Genomic DNA, 25,964 nt, shown 5'->3' with positions numbered 1-25,964 from the left:
GCTTCTGAAACCCAGATGTAGCAAGGAAACCATCTGCCCCCTCCATTACTTCTGGCCTCTCCCCATTTCAAAGACCTCTCTCTTGAGCTCTAGTGAAAGTGAAAAGCATTAGTCACTCAGCTGTGTCTGACTCTTTGCAATCCCATAACCCACCAGACTCCTCTTATCCATTGAATTCATTAGGCAAGAATACTGGAGTGGGTTGCCATTCCCTTCTCCAGGGAATCTTCCCCACCAGGGATCAAACCTGGGTTTCCTGCATTGCAGGCAGATTCTTTACCGTATGAGCCACCAGGGAAGCCCCCTCCAGCCAAATTGATCTACATTTCTTACTTAACATGGAAATCTCTAGTGGCTCTGTGTTTCCATCTACACCAAGTAAAAACTCTCCTGTCCAGCTTCCACTGTAGTCTGGGACCTGGGCACATGCAGTCTGCCACCCACCATCTTGTTTTCTGACCTTTTCTCTGCTCTAGGGGCTGTTGCATCTCCAGTGCTGATTCCCACTTTTCTGCCTACCCCCACATTGTTCCCCTGACCCAGAGTGCTTTTTCTTCTGCTTAAGAGAAGCCTGCCCATTTTATGAGGCCCATTTAGAATATGAAGATCAAATTTTATCTTCTCCAAGATTCCTATACTAACTTTCCAACAAACCCAGATCCTTCTGGCCTTTTCAGGTTCTATGATATCTAGATCCCATAATCTATACTATATAGGACTTATATATATGTTATCCTCTGTATCACTTAAGTGTGCTTAGTTGCTCCGTCATGTCTGACTCTTTGTGATCCTTTAGACTGGTAGTCTTCCAGGCTCCTCTGTCCATGGAATTCTCCAGAATACTGGAGTGGTTTGCCATTTCCTCCTCCAGGGGATCTTCCTGACCCAGGGATCAAATCCGCATCTCCTGTGTCTCTTGATTTGTTGGCAAATTCTTTACCTGCTGAGCCTGTTGCTTACCTTCTTTACTTGCTGGGGAAGCTTGATTATCACTTAGGACCCAGCGGAAAAAAAAACATGACACAGAGTTTAGCTAAAAGACTATGTGTGAAAGTATGGGTTGGGTAAAGAGAAATAAGTAAGGGAAAATGAAGCAGCATGGAGCTAGCAACTTCAGGAAACTCTTAACCACCTGTAGGCTTGAAAGGGCAAGGGAACTGAGTAGTTTCGAGAACTCTGAGCTGTAACTGTAGGAAAGGGCTATCTGATAAGAGCTGAGGTCAAGGAACCTGGCCGGTCTGTGGCAAGCTGTCATGGCAGGAAGACAGGAAGATCAAGAGCTTGACCTCATTGTTCTGAGCCTTGGGTCTCTTGCCAGAACTTTCCATCAGCTAAATCCAGCTGGAAGTCAGTGGGTATAAGAGCCCATTGATGCTGTCTGTAAAGCCCCCTGTGGCACAAAGTAGGGTGGGAAGAGTGGATCTGAGGGGCAAAAGGAAAACACGCAACATGTGGCCTCTATTGTGGGGTTGAAAAGATCCCTGGAGTATGAGTTTTTTCCCAAACTAGACTAAAGGGTAGAGACCATGACTTGTGTCTGGCCTCTGTCTTCCACAGTGCTTAGCTCAGTGTGAACTAGGAAAAGTGTAAAAATGCATGCACATTGAGAGCGTAGGAAAAATAAAGGGGGAGAGGGCTGGTTCTAACCTCCCGCACTGTTTTTTTTTAATTGGAGGATAATTGCTTTGCAATGTTGTGTTGGGACCTGCCACACAACAACACAATTATAGGTGGTGCTAGCAGTAAAGAAGCCACCTTCCAGTGCAGGAGATGTAAGAAATTCAGGTTCGATGTCTGGGTAGGGAAGGTGCCCTAGAGGAGGGCATGGCAAGCCACTCCAGTGTTCTTGCCTGGAGAATCCCATGGATATAGGAGCTTTGTGGGTTACAGTCCATAGAGTTGCAAGGAGTCGGACATGACTGAAGTGACTTAGCACACATGCGTACATATATATGCAATCTCCCTTCTCTCTTGAATCTCCTTCTCCCTATTTCCCACTTTTGGTTTGCTATCTTTTGAAGCATCTAAGCCTTACTTTCCCAAATTGAAGTAAAATCCAGTTTCCTTAATGTGGCTTTAGCTGTCCCTCTGACCTCAACCCTGTGACTTCCTAGCTCTTGCCCATGCCACAACTCTAGCCATATGCCCTCTAGCTGTGCCCCAAGTATATTTCAACTTCAGGGACTATGCACCTGCTGGGCCCTTTGCCTGCAGATTTTTTTTGTACTTCTTTCAAGTCTGCTATAATATTGTCTTATCAGAGATGCCTTCACTGATGATCCTCAGTAAAACAGCACCATCTCCCATTTCTCTGTCCCCTCTTACCTCACATCATATTCTGCACAGTATTTATTACTCTCTGACATGTGATGTGTGTATTGTCCATTACTTGTTATCCTCCTTGCAACAGAAGACAAGACCCATGGAGCAAGGATCTTATTTCAGTTCAGTTCAATTGCTCAGTCGTGTCCGACTCTTTGCCACCCCATGAATCACAGCACGCCAGGCCTCCCTGTCTATCGCCAACTCCCGGAGTTCACTCAAACTCATGTCCATCGAGTCGGTGATCTTATTTGCTTTGTTCCAAATACCAAGATCTATGCCTGTCATGTAGTAGGATTGATTATATACATACATGTATAGTTTCCCCCCACTATTCAAAGTACAGCATTCCTTTGAAACCTTTCATAAGCCAAAATGGCATCAAGTGGAGAAATAGTGACCTTAGGACATACCCCGCTAACAAAGGAGCAGAATAAGTACAGATAAAGCAGACAAGTTCAAAGCAATGGTGGCTTTGTGCTAAGATGCAATTTCAGGGGACAGAACTTGGTGGCGTCACTCTGGTTTCTTGGGATGTGTGATGCCTCTAAGAACTCATTGCAAAACAAATGTTGAAGGGTGTTATTTTTGCTCTCACTTTTTATTCTTTTTGGTAAAAATGAAAATCCTCTTTGGATTTCTTTCTGTTAGGGAAAGCAGGTACTCTTATAGGTCTTTTGTAGAAGTAAAGTGGAGTGGAATCCCTTTTCATTGTTTATAAGTTTGAATGTGGATGTTCACTCTTAGCCCATCCTAGGCTAAACTAAATTGTGCACCATTTAAATGTTTTTATTGAGTCTGTGCTAAGGCAAGCCAGGAGCAGTGCCCATTGCAGCCCTGGGCACCCACTCCTTCCCACTAGCCCCTTCCTAGCTTCAGATTCCTGGAGAAGGAAATGGCAACCCACTCCAGTATTCTTGCCTGGAGAATCCCAGGGACAGAGGAGCCAGGTGGACTGCCGTCTATGGAGTTGCACAGAGTTAGACACAACTGAAGCGACTTAGCAGCAGCAGCAGCTTCTAGATGGCATTACTTTTGGTTAGAGTGTCACCAAAGATCCCAAGGGCTGGAATCCTGTCTCCTACTCTTCTCTGGCTTGCAGAATTGTACCACTGTTTCTTTTACAGCAGACTTCCCAGGAGAGAGTCACTCTTGGAGTTGCTGTACTATTCTTATTTATTCATTCCTTACCAGGTACGAGGACCTGCATGGTTGCTGGTGTCCTGGAATCAGCTTGTTTCTGGCTGCTAGCTCCCAGTGTGGCCTGCTGATCCTGTCTCCTGGTGACTGACTCTACTAGCAAGTGCTCTGTGAGTTGAGCCAGTGGCGGGGGATGCCCTGGCCTAGGGACCTGCTGCTGGGGGCCCTACCTAGTGATGGCCTTCCTATCCCTCTGAAGCTCCTGGACACACTGAGCACCACTCTCCTGGCACTTGTACTGGTGGCATCAAAGGTAGAGGCCCTGCACAGCACTCTCCACATCCAGGATATAGCTTTCTCTTTTCTCTGCTTACTTCTTTTTAACGTTAACTCTGTCCTTAGGATTCAGTTGGAAAAAAAGCAGATGAACCATCCCTAAGAAATGCTGGATAATATGCCTAGCCTTTCCAGATAACTAGTTCACCTAGGGGACAAATGCATTTTCCTTTCCCAGGACTAAGGAAACTGGCTCTTGTAAGTACTCTGACCAGAACACCACCAACCTGCTTAGACACTTCAGATCACCAGCTCTCTAGTGGTACAGACATTTCTTTCAGATTTCCACACCAGCAGTGGCCACAGAGGCAAATGCAAATACCAGGGACCATTTGGTTATGACATCCATGCCCCCTACATCTGAGGAGGTAACATTCCTGAACTTTAGGCCATGTGGTCTTGATATTCTTCTCTAGATGGTTCTGGACCTTGGTGATGGACACAGGGATTATACCATCAGTAAATGTTACCCTTCTAAGGGGCGTTAGGCCTAACTGACAGGTCTAGGTTATCCAAAATGAGTCAGTTCCTTAGGAATTACCTTAGTTGCTTTAAAAGACTTTGTACTTTGTTTTCACATTTCCATAGCTAGTAAAGTTTCAGATCATTCTTACCCCAAATGTATCATCAATATCACTAACCTTATAAACATAGCAGTACTCTCTCTCCCTGCCACTTCCAGCTTCCTCTGTTCTGAACTGCTTACACTTCTCCCAAAGGACACTATGTTTTCTTCTACTTGTTGCCACTGCACATCCTATTCTTCTGCCTAGAATGTCCTAGCCTGGCTTGTCTGACTGCCAAACTCCCAAGTGCCAAACTCCCAGCACTTTTGAGGCCAGTCACCACTTAAGCTGAAGTCATGATTCCTTCCCATGGACCACCACTGTGCCTCCTGCCTGCCTTGACTTCTGTCCCATCGCATCAAGTATCTCATCTCCCCTACTGGATTGTGATTATTAATATCCATGGCCAGAGCCAAGAATTCTTTATTTAAATGTACAGCTCCAGTATCAATAGTGTCAAAAATATGTTAGGTGCTTACTGCTTATTGCTTCATTGAATAAAAGAATGAGGTCCTAACAGACTGCCTGACTGAAGCCTTTCCCACTACATCTGATGATTCATCCTGTCCTCTAGGCCCAGCACATACTAAATTCTTTGTAAATGTTTCTGGGATAAAGATATTAAGTGGGTGAATAAGTTTTGAAACCAGCAATGTTCTTGTACATTTCCAATTTTCTCTGTGATCAGCACTTTTCTTAGTGAAGAATCAACTCTCTTCTACAAAACACCAGGCTGAATTCCCCAAAGTTTCTTTCTCGCTCACCCTGCCTACCTGTTATTTCAATCTGGATTTTGTAAACATTCAGAGTGGATGACGGTTTTACAATGGGCAAGAACCAAAGAGCAGAGTCTTACTAACTGAATGGAGCCCCTGATGTGGTTACTTTTAACATCAGTACAACTCTGGTCTGCTTATGAATTGTGACGATTAAACACAATAGTATTTGTGAAAGGGTTCTATACAGAGATTAATGTAGTGTAATTAGTAATGATGCATTAGAAAAATAAAGTTTGAGGGTAACTCCTAGAATTCACCTAGTTCATTCTCCTCGAAAGCTTGGGGAGTGCATTTGTTCATCTTTCTATATTTGCCATTAATACAGGTTGGAGTCATCAATAATAAATATAATGAAAGAAGTCCAAGCAATTGTAAATACTAATTCAGAGGTCGGTAAGAATATGATTTTTAAGTCTTTGATTTGAAAGGTATAGCGTATATAATTAAAATAGCAAAAGATATTAGACTAATTGCAAATTTTCCTTAAGAAAGCAAAAAATTAAGAAATGGAAATTGTACTTGTCATGTCATAAAGCAATATACTAGAAAAAGTTTTCTAAACATACAGTTTTTCTTTGATCAGAGTTAATGATTCATTGTGTCCCTTCACTGGAAAAAAAGTCCGTGTTCCTTTTCCTCATGTTTAATGTGGAAATTAATATTACTAATATGGATTTCACAAACTATGACGCCTAGCAGTTATTGTTTTTCTTATTCATGAAAAAGCAGGAGAATATTCAGCTTCTGTTGAAGTAATGTAATAATTATTTGAGTAAAATAACAGTGTCACATTATATCAAAATTGAATTTTTGGCTTCACATTTTTCATCTGAACATCAGTTGTATGGAAGGCTCACTAAGAAAAGGAAAACAGTATGAAAATAATTGTTTTGAAAGGGAAGGAAGGAAAAGAGGTGTGAGGTTTCTTAAAAAGCCAAGGTAGTGTAACAGAGAGCAGAGTTAGACTAGAGGGACTCAGAAAATGAGTTCTAGCTTCAACTCTGCTACTAAGGAATCTCTTTTCATTGAGAATACTGAATATGTTTCCCTAGGTGAATTTGAATGTGATAGCCTGTGATGACAAGCAAAGGGAACTATCCTCTTCTGGGACCAGATCAGGACCAGATCTTCTTTTGTAAAGCTTATTATTGGATTGACTGTTTCACTGTGGTTCTACTTAATTAAGAGAAGGAACAGAGAGAATCCGTTGGAGGTACATATTACCAGTCACAATTTTATGCTTTGCCACCTGTTCTCTCTGCCAATGCCCTCAATCCTTGCTGCCCCGTGTGGGATCTCTGGAGACTAGAAGAGAGTCACACTGTAGCTTTGAAACACCCATTTGGGGGCATTTGTATAAAGCTGAGAGTGATGTTGCTGGGAGGTTGCTATGACAATTTGCAAACAGTAGAGGGGATGGGTCCCCATTCTGATTTGAGTCTACACTAGCTCAGGCCCGCACACTTGGTCTGGCCAGCGGCCACAGAGTCCCAGAACAGACTTAAGGGACCCAGGCCCCGAGGAGAACTTCAGTAACCAGGCAGATCTCAGGAAGAAAGCGCAAGGCAAGCTTCCCGTCTCCCTTCCCGCTGAAGTAACAAAACCTGTGACCTTTGCACAAAGGCCTGTGCCACAGACGACACGATGCGGATGTGAGGAGGGCAAGCAGTTTTTCCGTCTGCAAGGGAAAGAGAGGCTGTATATGGCAAAATAAAAAGGGAAATTTCTCCACGTGTCTTGGATGGGAAAGGGAAAGAGACTTTGTGTCTCTGGAGGAGAGGAATCGAAGGTATCGCTTGGGAAGGTGTGTCTCTCCCTGTGGCCGCGCAGGGAAAGGCTCGGAGTTGTTAAGGAAATGGGAGGTGTCTCTGATGTTTATTTTTGCCTAGCAACCCACAGCCAGCTGCTTCCCCGGCAGCCGTCCACACGCGCCTCGCTGCCTCCCCTCGTCCTAGCGACTGGAGAGCGGTCCTTTGGTGTCAGTAAACCCGGGAGGGAGTATGTGTGGTGGAGGTGGAGGTGGAAGTGGGAGGGCAGCCCCCTCCTTGGCCCCCGTTCTGGGTCACCAGGCTAAGGCTCGGCCCTCCAACGGGGCTAGACTTACCTTAGCCAGGTGACCCTTGCACAACTAAGTTGTTTCCATGATCAGATGAGGCGACGGGGTGGTGAAGCCACTGGGACCCGGAAGGCGGGGAGGGGGGCGGGCAGTATTGTCTGTGAGCAGCCATTAGGTTCGGAAAGCTGAAAATGCATACGTGTTTGGGGGAAAGCGCTAGGAACGGGAGGGGAGGGGGTTTTCTGCAGCGATTTCGGTGGGAGGGAAGCGGTGGTGGGTTGCGCTGGGCGGGGAGAGGACGAGGCCGGGGAGGGCAGAAGGTCGTTAGCTGAGGCGCCGAGGGGAGAAGTGCAGATGGCCGGAGGGGGAGGCGCAGGGCGAGCGGAGGCCGCGGAGTTTTCCGGGGAGCGGAGGGGTGTCTACGCCGACGCCCGGGCGCGGGGGCGAGCGGGGAGGGGCTTCGGGGGGCGGCTGGGTGGGGGCGGGGCGGGCGCGGCGCGGGGGGAGCCCGGGGGCGGGGCTGCCCGGCGGCGGCGGGGGCGGGGCTGCCCTCCCGGGCCGCGCGGCGCGCGGGCTCCCGGCGAGTGTGAGCGGGGGCGCGCCTGCGCGGGCCCGGGAGGAGGCTCCCGAGCGAGGCGGTCCCGGCGGCGCAGCCCGCCGCTCCCCCGCGCCCTGTGTGAGGGAATCGGGGAGGCCCGCGGCGCGCCGGGGAGGGCGAGGCATGTGCACGGGCCGGAGGGTGCTGAGGCCGTCCGAGGAAGAGGAGGACGGCGGCGGCGGCGGCGAGGAGAGCGGGGGGCTCGCGGCGGCGGGCCCGGGCCGAGGGGATGCAGCGGACTGTGTGTGTCTGACTGTAGCTGACGCGAGGCGGCGAGGAAGCGCCGGAGATCCGCCAAAGGGGCGACCAGGCGGCGGCCGCGGTGGCGGCCGCGAGAAGTAGCAGCAGGACGGGCGGCGGCGGAGACGGCAGCCTTGAGATGCATTTTCTTCTCCAGCGGCCATGTTAACCAGGAAACCTTCGGCCGCCGCTCCCGCCGCCTACCCGACCGGTAAGGAGGCCCGGGCCCCGCGGCCCCCGCCGGCCCCCGGGCCAGCCCTCGTGGCGCCGGCGCCCGCTGCCAGCAGGACCTCGAACAGAGTCTGCGCCGCGGCCGGGCGGCGCGGGGTTCCCCGGGTGGACGGCGCGCCCCCGCCTCGGCTCATTGTTAACACGCGGGCCCCGAGGCTCCTCGGAGCGGAGCCCTCCGGCCGGACGGGAGCTGTTCCTGACCTCCCCAGCCTGGGGCTCGGCGATGCGGCGGCGCCCGGCTCGGCAGTCCGTCCCCGCTGCGGGCCTGCGGACGCCCGCGGAGTGGACCGGCGGCCCGGCTCCCCGGCGGGGTCGCGAGCTCGCCCGCGCTCGGGGAACCCTACTTAACTTTGCAGACGCCGACGCGGGCGCGCCGGGTTTCTGCGTCCCAGGCCTCCCGCCGCTCCCCGGGCGCTCGCACTCAAGGTCCCTGGCTCGGCCCGGGGGAGAGCGGGCTCTGCAGCCTGGAGGGGTGGGGTGGGGCGGGGCCACGGGGTCCCAGTGACTTTCTCCCCCTTGACCCTCTTTTGTCTCCTCCCGCGCGTGGCTGCCAGGCCGAGGAGGGGACAGCGCCGTTCGCCAGCTTCAGGCTTCCCCGGGGCTTGGTGCGGGGGCCCCCCGGAGCGGAGTGGGGACCGGCCCGCCCTCCCCCATCGCCCTGCCGCCTCTCCGAGCCAGCAACGCTGCCACCGCAGCCCACACGGTGAGACCCAGCTCGCGGGCGGCTGGGAGGGGGACGGGGGCGGGAGAGGGGCCCGGGGCACGAGCACCCGGACTTGGGGGGTTCTGCAGCTGGGAGAGGGGAGAGAGATCGAAGTGCGAGTGTCTCCACGCCCGTGGCCAGTGGCCTCTCCGGGACGCCGCCCTCTGGAACTTGGGCGAGCCCAAAGCTGCAGCCACAAAGGAGGATTCGTGGCACGGGCCCCTCACTTCCCCTCCGGAGCCCGCCCACCCCTGCGCTCCTCTTCCTTCGAACTTCCTCCGGCTCTTTTCTCCTCTTTTTTTTCCCCCGTCCTTGCTTCCTCGAGCTCCTTTCCCTGACCCGATAAACATCCCTCCCCCACCGCCACCACGTTGGGTAGTGGATATTTATAGAAACAGATCTGTGTTAGGGTCAGCCCGGCTGTCCTGCCCGGAAAATAGATCCCCCAAAGAGCCTCACAGGCCTGGCCTCAGCCAGCAGGGAGCATCGCCAGTTGTCCCCCGCGTGTGGAAGCATGTTTTATGAGTGCTACAGGTTTGAGCATAGCAGAAATTGTAATTAACATTAACAAAAATAAGAGCCGCAGCAGCAGTCAAAACAAGCCACCCTGTAGGTTTCTGCAGTTGGGTATTATTCAGAAGGAAAGGGCCAGCTTTGCTTCCCAGGGAGGTGGGGAGGGCAGGGCACTTGACAGGGCCAAGAGGGAGGCGAGAGCCCAGCACCAGACCCGTGGCTGCAGAGATCGGCAAGCTGGGCTTGACTTCAGCGTGTACCCTTTTTCTCAGTCCCAGGGAGAGCCCTTGGATGGTGGCTGACAGCCTAGCAGAGCTGTGCACCGGAGGAGGTGATGGTTTCCAGGGTCTTGTTTACATTTTCCTCGGGATCTTTCAGAGGAAACGCCTAAGATGATGGTTCTAAATGAGGGGCGTTTGCTAGGGATATGGCTTTGTTTGCCAAGTGAAAGTTAAGTTCTTGTAGAAAAGGCCATTTCTAGCCTATAGAGGGGTAGCTCTGAGGGTCATGGGCTATGCGGAAACTTGTTTATCAGGGGAGAATTTGTGAGGGAATGGCCAAAGTGGAGTGTTTTCTGTTAGGCCTGAACATCTGTGTACAGTTCCACAGAAAAGTGTTTTCTTGTTAAGTCTTCTCTCTCTCTCCTCTTTCTGTCTCTCATGACACATCTAGACCCAGGGGCTAAGAATTCACTGCACAGAAGTTAACCAATCTGTTGGGGCTCTGGTTGATGGAAGCGAATCAGTAGACTGCTGATTCTGCGTGTTATTGTCACGCTGATGTTTTAGTTGAGAAATTGCTATTGGGTTTTAGGTGTTTCAGTTTGTTTGTTTGGTTTGGAATCATCTGACAACTTGGAAAGTATAACATCCAGTTTTTTTCCATGTCTGAATGTAATCACATGATTTGGTGTGACCTGGAAACGAAATACTACTTGGTTTGCATCTGGATTCTGGTTTTCTAAAGTGGGCTTTGCTTGATCAGAACCTCTTTGCAAATGAAATGTGTATGAGATGATGGAAAATGAAAGGTGACTCCTAGAGGAGTAGTCTGTGGGAGACCAGAAATGAAAAGATAATGTGGGTGCTTCTCAGCTCTCCTAATGATAGTGCTTAGATTTTACTGTGGTATCTATTTGATTCACCTAAAACTTCAATGTGCCATGGATTAGAAGCTTGGTTTTGAAAGTACGAATTTTGGTTCTGGTTGTTTAGTTTTGATTTTATTTACACAATATCGCAGACTTCCTCAAATGGGTGAGTAAAAGGACCATGGGGTTTTATCTGGTTCTACTCCTTCATTTTATGGATGAGGCGAGCAGACAAGTTAACTGGTTTGATTGAGATGCCTGAGCTAGTTTCTGTGAAAGCTGGAGCTAAAGCCCAGGCCCTCCTGAGTCTAGCTTTACATACTGCTTGACTGCTAATTCTAGGAAATTGAACTAGTTTCGTTATAAATACACAAACCTTAAAGATCCATGTTTCTATGTGTCTTTGAGATTTTTTTAAGTTTTTAGTTTTTAATTCCACAGCAGTTACAACTAAGAATAGCTATTAATGATTGAGTAGGGGAAACATGAAGAAGAAACTAGTGTTTGCCTGTGTTTTCCCTTGTGAATGATGTAGTAGGTAGATAAATATATGACTGAGAATTATAAACTTTGGAGTTTATCTAGTGCATTGCCCTCTTGTTCCTTGTCTCCATGGCTATCTTATACATTAGTCATTTTGTTTATCTCTTTTGGTCTAAAAGCACACCTAGTAACTATTCTGATTCTTAATAGTTTTTTCTTTTCAATGTTTTTATGGGGGATATTAATTTGCTTATTTTTAAAATTCTGAAATATTAGTATTGTATCACTTTTATAACTGCTTAATGTTTAAAGCACTCTCCAGTTACCAGTTTTACTGTTGTAAAATAATTGAAGAATGAATATTCCCATTTTAAAAAATAGTAGAGTTTGGTAGAAGAAAAGTGGACATTTAACTCAGGGCCATACAGACCATCAGTGTTTGAGGAGGAGCTAAAATTCCAATCTTTTTGGACTCAGTTCCATTCCCATAACACTATATAGCATTTCTAAGATGACTCCAGTGAAATTTTAAAACTCCCAGAAATGTTAACACAGGGAAGTATGTGCTATTTTCCCTTTTATTTTTGGAAGAGACTAAAACTACCAAATTGGCTAGACTATTGTTCTTATATAATTTTTAGTGCAAAAATGTTTCATGGTCAAAGAGGGCTTTTTTAGGTATCTTTGCTATAATCCATACTTTTTAGGTATCTAACAATTACATCCACTCACTGTGTTATTTTTAAATTCAACAGGCACTGTGCTAGGTAGGCATTGGCAAAAAAGGAAAAAGCAAGTAAGAGGTTTTAAACATCCTTAAGTTTATGGTATAGTCCTGGCCTATGTATTCTGGAAATGTTTTGGCATTTCTAGGGTTTTTTTCCCCCTTTTTATAGAACAGTTAATTGTCCTTCTGACCCAGGTTGTGATTGTAGATTCCTATGGTGTTTAAGACAATATTCTCCTTTACTGGAGCCCCTCAAATGAATTTCCTTAACATCTGGAAAGTTTTTAAGGTTCCACATGTCACTTTTAGGTGTTTAGTTGATGCTATTATTCTTTTAACGGGCTGTCCTTGCCTCCATGTCTCTGCTTATGTATTGCAAGCCTAACATTTTGTGACTTGAGTCACCAGGGACAAGTCTTGATTCCCTGGGTGTTAACTTCATGTTTTCTTATGAAGGTCCAAAGGTAGTTCTCAAGAATAACTCAACGAGGTGAGAGTTAAAAAGGAGTTACTGACATACATTCTTCCATTCAGCAGAAATTGACTGAGTGCTTACTGTATGTTTGGATTTATGTCAATAAGGATTTAAAAAGATAAGAGGTGACCCCACCCTGGAACTGCTCACATCCTGGTTGGTATATCAGGTGTGAAGACAGGTGTGAAATGAAATAAGTATTTTAATATATCAGTGCTCTGTAAGCACCCTGGAAGGGAAAGGGACCTTTTCAAAGAGGAGGTGAGAGTTGAACTGGCCATTGAAGGGTGAGTAGGAGTTTTCCACATAGCTCACGTTAGCAAGGAGATTTCAAGCAGCACTTGGAAAGAACGACAGTTCTAGCTCTCCTTTCAGTTCAGTTTAGTCGCTCAGTCGTGTCCAACTATTTGTGACCCTATGAACCGCAGCATGCCAGGCCTCCCTGTCCATCACCAACTCCTGGAGTCCATCCACACCCATGTCCAGTGAGTCGGTGATGCCATCCAACCATCTCATCCTCTGTCGTTCCCTTCTCTTCCTGCCCTCAGTCTTTCCCAGCATCAGGGTCTTTTAAATGAGTCAGTTTTTCGCATCAGGTGGCCAAAGTATTGGAGTTTCAGCTTCAACATCAGTCCTTCCACTGAATATTCAGGACTGATTTCCTTTAGGATGGACTGGTTGGATCTCCTTGCAGTCCAAGGGACTCTCAAGAGTCTTCTCCAACACCACAGTTCAAAAGCATCAATTCTTTGGTGCCCAGCTTTCTTTATAGTTCAATTCTCACATCCATACATGACCACTGGAAAAACCATAGCCTTGACTAGACGGACCTTTGTTGACAAAGTAATGTCTCTGCTTACTCACTACTATACTAAGCACACTATGCCTTTTACCTTGTTTAACCCTCCTAACGCCCCTAACGAGGCAGCTTTGTTACCCTCTTTATACTGATAAAGGCCCTGAGGTTCAGAGAGTTTAATTGCCTAAGGTCATACAGTTTGAAGTGGTGGAGCTTAGATTCATTTCCCTTGTGTCTAATTGAAAATCCCTGAACACCTAACCATTATGAAACATGACCTCACCGAAAAGAGAGGAATGTAAAAGAGAGTCGTGTCTCCATGGGTCCTAGGGAATCCAGCTTATTATTCTCAGAGAGAGTATGACAGTGGTAGGTGACACTGGAAAGACTCAGGTCATTTAGGCTCAGTATTTTAGAACCTCATGTTCCTGCCTATAAGTTCTTGAGTTCTTTGTGGAAATGGAGTGCCCACATGAACCTTAAGCAAAGTCAGGGGCAGTGTGAATGACATTTTCAGTGGTAACTCCAGAAACATGGAGAGAAGAGATGGTGAATTCTAGGCTTAGAAGCAAAAGGACACGTGAGGAGGCTGCTTTTGTTGTCCTAGTAAAAGACACAAGAACGCCAGGGTGGGATAGCATGGCTGGAGGGGAGTGGGTCAGTTAGAAATGACAGTGGGGCTCCATGGTGACTTGGGAAGGTACAGGAGGTATGGAGATGGACTGAGTGACTATTCGGGAGGGTGACTCAGTAGGTAAAGAATCTGCCTGCCAATGCAAGAGATCCAAATTTGATCCCTCTGTGGGGAAGATACCCTGGAGAAGGAAATGGCCACCCACTCCAGTATTCTTGCCTGAAAAATCCTGTGGACATTGAAGCCTGTTGGGCTGCAGTCCATGGGGTCGCAAAGAGTTGACCACAACTGAGCACAGCAGCACAGCCTTTTCTTGGTCAGAAATTCAGGGTTATGGGAGGAAGAAACGGTTTGGGTGGAAAAAGTGTGAGTTGAGTTTGAGTTGCCCATGAGGAAGGCAGCTGATCTGTAGTTGGACACAGCAAGTCTTGAGTTCAGGAGTCATGGATTGGGCTTGTCTAAGCTGAAGGTGTTTCGGGAGAGTTCTGGGAGTGAAAAGCCACGAGCAACTTGAGGCTTGAACCCTGGAACCCTCTTTTATTGCTGCTGTGGAGACCAAGAGAAGGTAGTTGGGAGAGACCGAAGGTCATCCAATTAATTGGCAAACTCTAGTTCTAGTCACTCAGCTTTTGTGATGGTATTTTAAATTATGCAGAACATTAAAATTGCTATTATAAAAATTGAAGTCAGTTTCTGAAGCTCAGAATGTTTTACTTTGCCCTCTTTTTAGAACTTCCTATAGCTCCAAGGTCAATTTTATCCCCAGTGAATCCTTATGCTTTTGTACTGTGTATACTGGTAATGTTGGCTTTTCTTCTGAAATCTCTCCAGGCTGCCCTGAAGAGAATGGTCCTCTAGGAGACATATATTTCTAATTTCAGGTCCTTTCATTCCTGGTACTTGAAAGACCACAGTGGGGAGGAGGAGAGGTACAGAGAGTGAGGCTTGGACAAAAAGCATTGGACAAGCCTGTACTACTTTTATATATACATCCAGGACTTCCCTAATTCATTTTTATGAACTGCTTTGCTTTTGGCAAAGAATGAGGATAAAATAACTTGTCTAGCTACACTGACGGAGAAGGCAATGGCAACTCACTCCAGTACTCTTGCCTGGAGAATCCCAGGGACGGTGGAGCCTGTTGGCTGCCGTCTATGGGGTCGCACAGAGTCGGACACGACTGAAGCGACTTAGCAGCAGCAGCAGCTACACTGACAGAAGATAAGTTCATTTAGCATAGAATACCATCTGTGAGTTTAGTAGAAGGGTTCAACTAGAAGTCTTGTAGAAATCTAAGAAGTAAAATCCCTCAGTCAATGAAATCACACTTCAGACAGGCCCAAGTACTGAACTGTATTCTCTTTTGTTTTAGAAGATTGCAGAGAGAAAGCACATGCCTCAGATAGTGCATCAGTCAAAGAAAATTTGAAGGTCTTGGATTCCTAGTAAGAAGGACTTGGAATTTCATTTTGTAATATAGGTAGTCCCAAACCATTTCTTGAATTATGATACTACATAGAGCACTTCTATGCATTTAGTGATATGTAAAGCCCAAGAGATAGGGTTTAGGAGATGATGGGAAAAATACTGAAAGTTGAGGACTTCAGCTAATTGACTGTATACTCCTGAAGGGCTGTGTGGCCAGACCTCAGAGAACACTGAATGAGTGAGATGGATGGCAAACAGCAAGTTGATCTTTAAACTTTCATATAAAAAAATAACCTACTGGGATGCTTTTAAGACTTGTGAGTTACTGTCTGAGGCTGGCAAGAATTCCTAACTGGGAGGGGATCCTGGCTGTTAGCTTTCTTCCACCCTTCACCTCTTGTCCATAATATTGCTTGAGAGAAATCCCAAGTAGATTCTCTGTATGAAGGCTGGGACCCGCTGGCTTATGCCATCACTTTTATTCATACAGGAATGTTCAGGGATGGCTTGTGTGCCTGAAATAGAAATCGCTACATTATTTTCCTTGTTGGAAAGCTGAGTATCCCAGCAGCTGGGAGAAATACATGTTTTGAGAGAGCCAAGCCATTCACCAAAGGAAGGCCCGAGTGTGGTGGTTGGATTGTTGGGCTGAGTGGCCTTAAATGGTCATCACAGTCAGTAAAGCCCAGAGACTTAAAATAGGTTTGGGGTTTACAAGATACTATGGTGCATATCTACATGGGAATCTTTTCCAGCCTAAAAGTACAATTCTCTTTGCTTCTGGATCATGTACTTTCCTAGGTGTAATTAGTTTGATTTGCAAGTAGTGGAGAAGACCAAGAATGAAGACAGCAGTGCTCTCAGAATAGAGCTAAATGCCAGAGATGGAGTAGTAAACAAGACCGACCTGGTCCCTGCCCTCATGGTAATAAAGAAGCTACGAAGTGAAGTGTGAAAATGTTTTAATCGGGGGTGGGAGAGCCAGTAGAGTGCCAGCGTGTTTATGTGCTTTCTGTATTCTTTCATCTTGATATCAAGTATGGGTTGAATGGAATGTCTTATGATACCACAATGCCTGTGCTAAACGTTAGGTAGAGAATGATGACCAAGAAACCTGATCTCTGCCTCCACTGAGAACTTACTCTAAGGACCCTGAAAACATGTAAAGCAAACTCTTTGTTAGGTGCAGCAGTTCTGGGGTCCTTTCTTTTTTTCCAGATCCCGAGTTTCATAGCCATCCCCAGCCCCTCTGCCTTTGTCTGAGGCTGTCTGCATCACCACGTCCACTCTCCCTGTGGCAGTATTGGTGAGGTCCCTGCTGCGTGCGCAGCTCTTTGCTTTGAAGAAACCCGATACCGGCTGTACATTCAAACCAAATTGGATTTCGTAAAGGTGGGGGTGGGAGCCAACTTATCAAATAGCCTTTTTGAAAGAACTGCTTCTGTTCCACTGATGTTCCCTCTCTGAATTCCAGATTGGTGGCAGTAAGCACACAATGAATGACCACCTCCACGTCAGCAGCCACGGACAGATCCAGGTTCAGCAGCTGTTTGAGGATAACAGTAACAAGCGGACAGTGCTCACGACACAACCAAATGGGCTTACCACGGTGGGCAAAACGGGGTTGCCAGTGGTGCCGGAGCGGCAGCTAGAGAGCATCCACAGACGGCAGGGGAGTTCCACCTCTCTGAAGTCTCTGGAAGGCATGGGGAAGGTGAAAGCCACCCCCATGACGCCCGAGCAAGCGATGAAGCAATACATGCAAAAACTAACCAGCTTTGAACACCATGAGATTTTCAGCTACCCTGAAATATACTTCTTGGGTCCAAATGCAAAGAAGCGCCAGGGCATGACAGGTGGACCCAACAACGGTGGCTATGATGACGACCAGGGATCTTACGTGCAGGTGCCCCACGACCACGTGGCTTACAGGTACGAGGTCCTCAAGGTCATTGGGAAGGGGAGCTTTGGGCAGGTGGTCAAGGCCTACGACCACAAAGTGCACCAGCACGTGGCCCTGAAGATGGTGCGGAACGAGAAGCGCTTCCACCGGCAGGCGGCCGAGGAGATCCGCATCCTGGAGCATCTGCGCAAGCAGGACAAGGACAACAGCATGAACGTCATCCACATGCTGGAGAACTTCACCTTCCGCAACCACATCTGCATGACGTTCGAGCTGCTCAGCATGAACCTCTATGAGCTCATCAAGAAGAACAAGTTCCAGGGCTTCAGTCTGCCTCTGGTTCGCAAGTTTGCCCACTCCATCCTGCAGTGCCTGGACGCTTTGCACAAAAACAGGATAATTCACTGTGACTTGAAGCCCGAGAACATTTTATTGAAGCAGCAGGGTAGAAGCGGGATTAAAGTGATTGATTTTGGCTCCAGTTGTTACGAGCACCAGCGGGTCTACACATACATCCAGTCCCGTTTCTACCGGGCCCCGGAAGTGATCCTTGGTGCCAGGTATGGCATGCCTATCGACATGTGGAGCCTGGGCTGCATCCTTGCAGAGCTCCTGACCGGTTACCCCCTCTTGCCTGGGGAGGATGAAGGGGACCAGCTGGCCTGTATGATTGAACTGCTGGGCATGCCTTCCCAGAAACTGCTGGATGCATCCAAACGAGCCAAAAATTTTGTGAGCTCCAAGGGTTATCCTCGTTACTGCACTGTCACGACTCTCTCAGACGGCTCCGTGGTTCTTAATGGTGGCCGTTCCCGGAGGGGGAAACTGAGGGGCCCACCAGAGAGCAGAGAGTGGGGGAATGCACTGAAGGGGTGTGACGATCCCCTCTTCCTTGACTTCTTAAAACAGTGTTTAGAATGGGATCCTGCAGTTCGCATGACCCCTGGCCAGGCTTTGCGGCACCCCTGGCTGAGGAGGCGGCTGCCAAAGCCTCCGACGGGGGAGAAGACGTCTGTGAAGAGGATCACGGAGAGCACTGGTGCTATCACATCCATTTCCAAGTTACCTCCACCTTCCAGCTCAGCTTCCAAACTGAGGACTAATCTGGCACAGATGACAGACGCCAATGGGAATATTCAGCAGAGGACAGTATTGCCAAAACTGGTTAGCTGAGCTGAGCCCCCCAATGCTGGTAATTCTGAAAGATACGACGTTGCTGAGCCTTATTGGGTTGAAAAAGAGTAGCTCAGACCTGTTTTTATTTGCTCAATAACTCGACTCATTTGTATCTTTTCAGCACTTGTTTTAATGTAAGGAAGTTGTTTGTTTTGTTTTATAAAATACATGGGGACAATGCTTTAAGTTTTTATACTTTCTGAAACTGTTTTTGTGTTCTAAAAGTACGATGAGCCTTACTGTAATTAGTGTGGCAGAATAATAAACATCAGTGGCAGGCCATTGATCACGTCATGACTGCCGCGCATCTACAGATCGGTGTCAAAGACATTCACTATGTCTTCATGGTTCATAGTGTACTCTCCCCAAGGTGATTGCCTCTGAAGGGTTCCCCCCCCCAGCCCCGCCCCACACCCAAGCCCTTCTCTCTTCACACTCCAGGTTCATGCTCAGGTGCAGCGTGTCCTGCTTCGCTTTCCATAAGTTACCTGGGTGGTAGTGATGGTGGGAGGAGGATGGTCAGGACGAAAATAGTATTGTAGGAAAAACTGCACCTTAGAGGTTTTTTCCCTGAAATAGTGCTCAGAGACAAAATCCCCACAGTTGAAATGCCCAGTTAGCATTTCGACGTTCTAAAGGCCGGCCAAGCAGACCTGGTGGATGAATGGAAATGCGTGTGTCCCTCCAAATTCTCCAATGTGATCAGCAAGCTGTTTTGCAAAGAAGTCTCGTTTAACAGAATTTGGTTTTGCGCCTAAAATTAGAAATGTATTTCATGAACTAACTGTTCTTCCCTTCTCTTTGCTTTTCTCCCCGCTGTTCCTTTCACCACACATCTGTTGCTTGCATCTAATTTCTTTTCCTTCCTTCAAATACATATCCCAGACTGTTAATACAGAAAAGAGACATTTTTAGCTGTGATTATGACCATCTTTTTCATATTCCAGTTTAAAAAAGAACAGCCTAGCTACTTCAGGTGGGGATTTCCATAGTTCCAAAGACGGTTTAGCAGACTCGAGTGAGTTCACACTTCAGGTGCCACAGTAAGGTTCTTTTAGCCTGGGAAAGCATCACCTCTTTAAAAAGAAAGAGGATTGAAAATCCTCTTCATGAACAGACGTCAATTGTCCTTGTCCAGCAAGGCCAATTTTAACAAATTCTAAGGAGGAAAAGTTCAGCCTCAAGTTAAATGGTTTGACTTACTCTATGCATCATTAGAAGAACCACAGACATTGCATTCCTCTGTTTTATTTTACTTTGGTTTGGATTGCACTTGATTGTTTTTGTGGGAATGACACTTTACCTGGAAAAGTAACTCTTGAGAGTTAGGTAAAAGAATATTTTCTCCTCTGAATAATAATTATTTTCACAGTGAAAATTTCAGTATTTTATCACTAATGTATGAGCAGTGATACATATCATTTTCAAGGCACGTGGAAAACAATTTAGTTATGTGCAATTTAATATAGAAAGATTTCTGCCTGTTTGGACAATAGGTTTGGGTAGTATAAAATAGGATAAATACTGTTTTATATGCACAGATATTATTGTATGGATTGCCTGTAAATTGATTTACAAGTACTTAAAGCATGGTCCCCAGTGAGGCCAAGAAAGTTTCCGGTTAAGTTCTTTTAATATTAATCCTACAGTTTCTCTTGCTTTAAAAAAGAAAAAGAGTAGTTTTGAACAAAACGCTTTACTTATCTTGAGGCTTTGTCAGTTGATGGTGGAGAAAAATGCTCAGGAAATATTACAGATATTTGCCAAAAAATCAGTAATAAAATTAGCTTATTAAGGTAGTCGTGTTGATATTTGCTTTACTATTTAAGGGTATCACTGATAAATTAATTTATACTTCTGTATTTAGAAATTATAGCTTCTTTCCCCTAGTCAAATTCTTTAGCCTGTTGTACACATTTCTGTGTAATCTGTGGAAGTGCAATAATGTTAGTAAGTTGCATTTTAAATGATGCTCATGTGATCAGTCAGTGGCTTATAGAATTTAAAGATTGTGAATTATTAAAATTTTGGCTTAAAGGCATAAGAAGTGTAAGACTTGTGGTGGCTTTATAAAACCATAAGCCTCTTAATGGTTAGGGCCTTTAGGTCATTAAAACAAACAGAAACATAAAGGCTATTTTCCCCTTGCAGCACTCCTCTTCTGCTGTATCCACTCTCAAGATTTTCACTGAAATGAACCTGAGCCTACTGTTAGTATGAATTTCCCTATAGAATGATTATCCATGTTAAAATTTATAAACAGACTGATTCTGCTTGTCTCCTCCCCCACCACACAGAACTGGTTCTTAAGATGCCAACAGTGCATTTGTGACTATCTTTATTCACAAATGTAACCGGAAACTTTTAAGCCAAACTAAAATGTGCAGCACTATGGGGCTCCCCCCGCACCGCACCTCCTAGATACAGTGAAATTTCCCTTATTCACAAAGAGCCACCATGTTCAGTGTTTAGTGATAGAGCTGCTTTTTAAGTCTAGCTTAATTATAATGTCAAAAAAGAAGAAGACAATGTTGCATTGTTGTGATTTTAAAACATAAATCAATGAAGGGCTCTGATAGGCTACTAGGAGTTGGCTTGGAAACAGTCCTTGGTCTCACAGGTTACCATTGTCTAGGGATGTCTGAGCTGTTTTCAGATTTGGGAAGAGCACAGTGTGGTCTGGTCTTTGGTTGTGGTCTCATCTGGCTCCATTTCTTGCACCCCCAGAGTGTGCATTACCACTTAACGTGTATTGCTACAACAGTGATGCAAGACAGTGTAGATTAACAGTAGAGGAGAAATTGTGCCCTTAGTGATAACAATGTGCCTTTTGTTCTGAATGCCATGTTGTAGGGCATGCATTTTTTGGCCTCTTTAACTCTTTGAATACTAGGCGGTAAGAATGGAACCCACCTCTGCAAAGAGACGTCTGTCTTAAACATCTAGATACTTACTGGCCTTAATAGAAACCATAAGGCGTAAATCATAGTCAGGCACCAAAAAAGGTCACCACTGGTTAGTTACACATGGAATTCCTATGTTTAAGGGGTTAAAGATGGTCTTTGTTGTATCTTAACATCAGACTGATTTTTTAAATGATTTTTTTTTTGTTATGCTAACACTAGACAAAAATCGACTGTATTTGTAAAAATTTACCTCAAACCATTTAATTTTATAGTGTGATTAATCCCAGGGCATTTGGTATGAACCAAAGTGCATTCCTTTTATATATGCCTGGCTCTAGTAAGGATGGCCAGGGATTTTTACAATTTGGGTGCAAGGCACTTAAGCCACTTTTAAACTTACTAGGTGGTTTGGAGTCATGTGGAAGGACTCCATCAGAATGTTAGGAAACACTTTAGGCATCAGTAGCATTGGGCCATATTGGAATCTTCAAAGTGTGAATTATTTTCAAGAGAGCATTCATTTTTGTAATTTTTTTCATCAAGAATATTCTGGTAAGCAGAAGACTTAAAAACAAACTGATTGGGTTGGTAAAGGTTTTAATATTGCCCAACATAATGCTGTGGTAGCATTAAAAAAAAAAAGTATTTGTGAACTCTGTTTCTTAGGGGCTTGTACATCTCTGCTATGGACATAGATAAAATTAATTGTAATTATACTCAGCTCAACTGCTACAGTTATGTCTAGGCAGTGGCTTGGGTTTCTATCGAGCAACAACTTAGACACGTGACTGTAATATGCTGCAACTGTGTGTACTGAAAATATGTGAAAATGGTTGAATGTGGACTGTGTATATATGTATGTAAAAATTTCTGTGAGATGCTGCTGTCGCCACTTAACATGAAATATGTTCTAGTGGATTTTAATCCTAGTGGCCAGTTCTATGATACTGTATGTATTGTACAGCTGATGACAGGAGTAAGACTGTTCAGTGAATATTTGTTAAATTTTATTGTCGTGGCCAGAGATAATTTCAGAATAAAATTTTAATGTCCTACCTTACTTTTCTCCCCTTTTCTAACTGTAATTTTACTCCTGATCTCTTTCTGGTGTTGGTCTTGGTCTAGTAGCCTGGAGAGAGTTTAGAATACAAATATTTTTCAGCAATCACCGATTATTTTTTTATTAGTTCCATGTAAATGTACAAATGCCAAGTCAGAAAGCCTAGAGTTTAGTTAGATCACTCTTGCTTTTTCTCAATGTATTCTGTTCTTTTACCTTCAGTTTTTTTTGTGAGCCTCTGCTATATTCTCTATCTTATACTTAGTATCTTGCTAGAACTTCAGCTCTTTTGTGTGTGTGTGTTTGTTTTTTAATTTCTTTTTAATTTTCAGGGCTGTGGGAGCAGAGTCGAAATTATTTCCCATCTTCCCTGTATTTAAAGTCCTCCTAAACGATCCTTAATGTGCTCTCACCAGCTCCCCAGCATTTTTTTTAATGCTTATGCTTTTGCAGTTCTTGTACTCAGTGGTCTCTTTGGTTCACATTTACGGGAGTTTTTAGTGGCTCCTCTAGTCATGGCTGGATCAGAAAATAAGGCCTGTGAACTGCAGCTAGCTCATGATTTGTCAAGTTTAGTTAATACCAAGCGGAGAGTTTACTCACAGATGACAGTGAGCAGATGCTGTGGTAATTTGTCAGACATTGCAGGGTTATTATGTAGACAAATATTTCCCTCTTGTGGAAAGAACTACCTCACATTTTTATTTACACCCATCCTGCCACCAATAGCAGAGGAACTAGTTAGTGTGGCTTCCTGCAGTAGAGGGGGGCTATGGTGAAAACAAGCGCATGCAATAGGAGTTCCCAGCCCCAGACTTGGTCTTATTACAGCCTAGGCCATGGACTTCCGTAATTGCTTCTCTTGTTTCTCAGAGTTCTTACCCAGTGAAAAAATAGCAACCAACCAAGAAACCCAGTATATTTGACACAAATATTTAAGAGATGTGCATTATGTTTGAAAATGAAAGTTGATGCTAAAGCTACAGTTTAAAATATTGTCCAGATTTGACAGAACAGATGATAGTTCTTCATTCTCTATCATCAGATCTTCTCAAAGCTCTTTCTTAAATTGATAATTGCTACTTTTTATTTGAATTTCTGTAATCTTTTCCCTTTTGGAATAAATACACAAATATTCTTGGAACCTCAAAGTTGCCTTCAAACTAACACTGGAAGGTGTTCCTAGCTGGCAGCGGTATTGATCTTTTAGAGCAAGATAAATTAGTTTATTTTCTGTTTTGGAAAAAGAACTGTTGAAAGAGATTTGAAAAAAGGGTATTTGTGACTTTGTTTCATTGCTGTTTTTAAAAAGTTTGAATTACGCTGCATTTCCTTTGGGCCATTAGGCAAATAAACACTTGTCATGAGTGATGCTTAACACCTTCCAAAATGAAAAATGACTTGCCAGCACATTACACATACATAAGAAAATTGCATCTTCCTGCAAAGGATTTGGTTGATTTGATTTGACTTTGACTTAGTGTTTTGCTGTGGTCACATCCTTAATATCTGTGCTACATTTCTTATATATGGGAAGAAGAAACATAATTGCCATTCCTTTGCATCTCAAGGACGTTTAATGAGCAAACTAATATTCATTCTTCTGAGGAAAGCTGACATTTTAGGAGTATTAACTCCCTATCTATAAAAGGGAGCAACAAGATATATAATAACTCCCATGTGTTCAGAGCTTCCTGTATGCTCTTTATGAAGAAAGCCTCCCAGATCTCATGGTGGTGTATGAACATCACTTCAGCCTTATTCATCCCTCTAACTGTAATTACCCTCATTTGAGAGAAGTGACTTGCTCCAAAGTGACTGCAAAAAAACTGGGCCTCAGGTTGCAATCAGATAAAGAACTTTGGTTTCGGACAATAAAGGAAAATCCCTAATTGTACATCACAACTAAAAATTTAGAAAGGGGAGAAAATTTGAGCTAGCAGTGGGTGTTTCTATTTGAATAAATTGTGTATCAGTTTCTAGGAATATTTTTTAAAAGGGGAGAAACTAGTACAAAGACAAAAAAAGCAAAATGAAACTGAGGACTAGAGTACCTTAGTCTCTTTTGGCATATCTAATAACTAAATGCACTGTTAGCACACCCTTAATTTAAGAAAGAGGGACTTCTCATATTGCCATATGGGGGGAGATTAATTATAATGGCTCTATTCTTTATGGTTCTTAAAATGCTTGTACATTTGAATGTATGAAGATATTTTTGACTCTTCACTAAATCTCAGGGATTAAAAGTTAAATTTGACTGACTAGCAGCAGGTAAACCTCTTAAATTCAAACTTACTCAGGTTTCCGCTCCTTTGCCTCCCTATTTAAAGAAACAGAATGCCTGCCAAAGAAATATATAAAAATTAAAATTCCAAATATAATTTTAAAATACCAAATTGTAAATAAACCAGTGTTACAAACAGAAATATTGTGTCTTTCCTTGCTTTTTACTCCAAATTATTTCCCCTCCTAAGTTTGAGGAGTTTTAAGTATCTAAACTATTTCTTCACTTACAGAAATGAAGTGTGTTATTTACAAAACAAAAACCCATGAACAGGCTTGCATCACTTAAAGTAAGAGCTTATGGAATAGTTTTCTGTTGTTTAGGGGGAAATATGATTAGTGTACAAGCAGTTTATTAAGATTTTCAGAAAAAAGTGTATGGGTAAGTTTAGGCTGATATTTTTATCCTTTTTTCTGAAGAGGGATATCTAACCTAATTTACCTTTTATCTAGAGTTCAATTTATTTACATTTTTGGCTTGAGTAGCCTTAAATTTTAAAAAACACAAAAACCACCACCCCAAGATATCCATCTTATTAATATCTATTGTAGATGGCTTTCATTTGTCAAATATTTATTAAATGCCTACTATATGTCAGGTGTTATTTAGGCACTAATGATATATGTTAGTGAACAAAACGGTTCCTATCTTTAGGTTTTTAGACTGGGAAACAAGCTATTAGACAAGTAAATATATGAATAAATACATAGTTGTAAGTGTAAGAAAAGTTGTAAAGAAAAAGTACAGTGGTGCTGTGTAGTGTGGATAATGAAAGTGGGGAGGTTGCATTGTATGGATCAAGAATGGCTTCACTAGTGAGCAGAGCTTTTGTGAACAGAGGAAGGAGAGCATGGACAGAAGCACTGAGCTAAGGGCAAGGCATGTGTGAGCCATTAAAGGAAGGTCTTTGTGGCGGAAACTCGCAAGAACCGCAAGAATGAGAGAACCTGGTGTGACACGAAGCTGGGGAGCTAACTGGGCCCCAGGCCATGCCAAGCCTTGTAGGTGCTGTCAGAGATTTTGGTCTTTATGCTATGTGCAAGCAAGCATGGGATTTTAAGGAGGAAAACGCCATGAGCAGATGGACTCTCCCTGGCTGTCTTCAGCAGAATGTGCTGAGAGGGGTCAGAGTAGAGGAAAGAACACCAAGGCAAAGTGTTCTCAGGAGATGTACACTGAGAGCCTAGGGCAGGAATGGCGATTTTCAAAGAGGATGGATTGGAGGGCTTTTTAAGATGCAGAATTATTAAGGTAGAAATAACAGTGGTGTTTCTTTGTGCATGAAAAGTAGCTATTGCTATTTTAGTGTCTGATTTTCTACATTGCATCAAAAGGAAATACAGTTTCTGGTTTGCTGGAGAAAAGAGAAGGGTGAAGATTAATGCCTTTGGATATAGAGTTATTATACTAGTAAGCTATTTATCTCTTGCTGAAATTTGAGGACTTTGAGTCAAATCTCATTTATTAATTGACTTTAAAAATTTTCAGGAATTGTATGTTTAAAAGAATTTG

The 25,964-nt window shown here is 44.6% G+C and overlaps 1 protein-coding gene across 3 annotated transcripts; it reads left to right on the top strand.

The window, feature by feature from the left end:
* Positions 1 to 7,753: 7,753 nt before the first annotated feature.
* Positions 7,754 to 18,512, top strand: DYRK2 (dual specificity tyrosine phosphorylation regulated kinase 2). Of its 3 annotated transcripts, none has more exons than XM_055395112.2 (3): positions 7,754 to 8,248; positions 8,823 to 8,971; positions 16,595 to 18,512. In XM_055395112.2, exons 1-3 carry the CDS (start codon positions 8,200 to 8,202, stop codon positions 18,194 to 18,196), a joined length of 1,800 nt encoding a protein of 599 aa, XP_055251087.1. In that variant the 5' UTR covers positions 7,754 to 8,199; the 3' UTR covers positions 18,197 to 18,512. The 3 variants fall into 3 exon arrangements, with proteins under 3 accessions (XP_055251087.1, XP_055251089.1, XP_055251088.1); XM_055395114.2 differs by lacking the exon at positions 7,754 to 8,248 and adding an exon at positions 16,339 to 16,426 and having other exon boundaries at positions 8,862 to 8,971; XM_055395113.2 differs by lacking the exons at positions 7,754 to 8,248; positions 8,823 to 8,971 and adding an exon at positions 16,362 to 16,512.
* The last annotated feature ends 7,452 nt before the right edge of the window (positions 18,513 to 25,964 follow it).

Source organism: Moschus berezovskii, chromosome 6 (genome assembly GCF_049115385.1).
Source record: "Moschus berezovskii isolate FMDL1 chromosome 6, NW_MosBer_1.0, whole genome shotgun sequence".
NCBI classification, from domain to species: domain Eukaryota; kingdom Metazoa; phylum Chordata; class Mammalia; order Artiodactyla; family Moschidae; genus Moschus; species Moschus berezovskii.
Note: the sequence above shows the minus strand (reverse complement) of the source record. Positions and strands in the feature narration are given on the sequence as shown.

Coding starts and splice junctions, on each gene's coding strand:
- DYRK2 (XM_055395112.2), top strand. CDS start 8,200: ATGTTAACCAGGAAACCTTCGGCCGCCGCTCCCGCCGCCTACCCGACC. Junction 8,249..8,822: donor TCCCGCCGCCTACCCGACCG/GTAAGGAGGCCC, acceptor CGTGGCTGCCAG/GCCGAGGAGGGGACAGCGCC. Junction 8,972..16,594: donor CTGCCACCGCAGCCCACACG/GTGAGACCCAGC, acceptor TCTGAATTCCAG/ATTGGTGGCAGTAAGCACAC.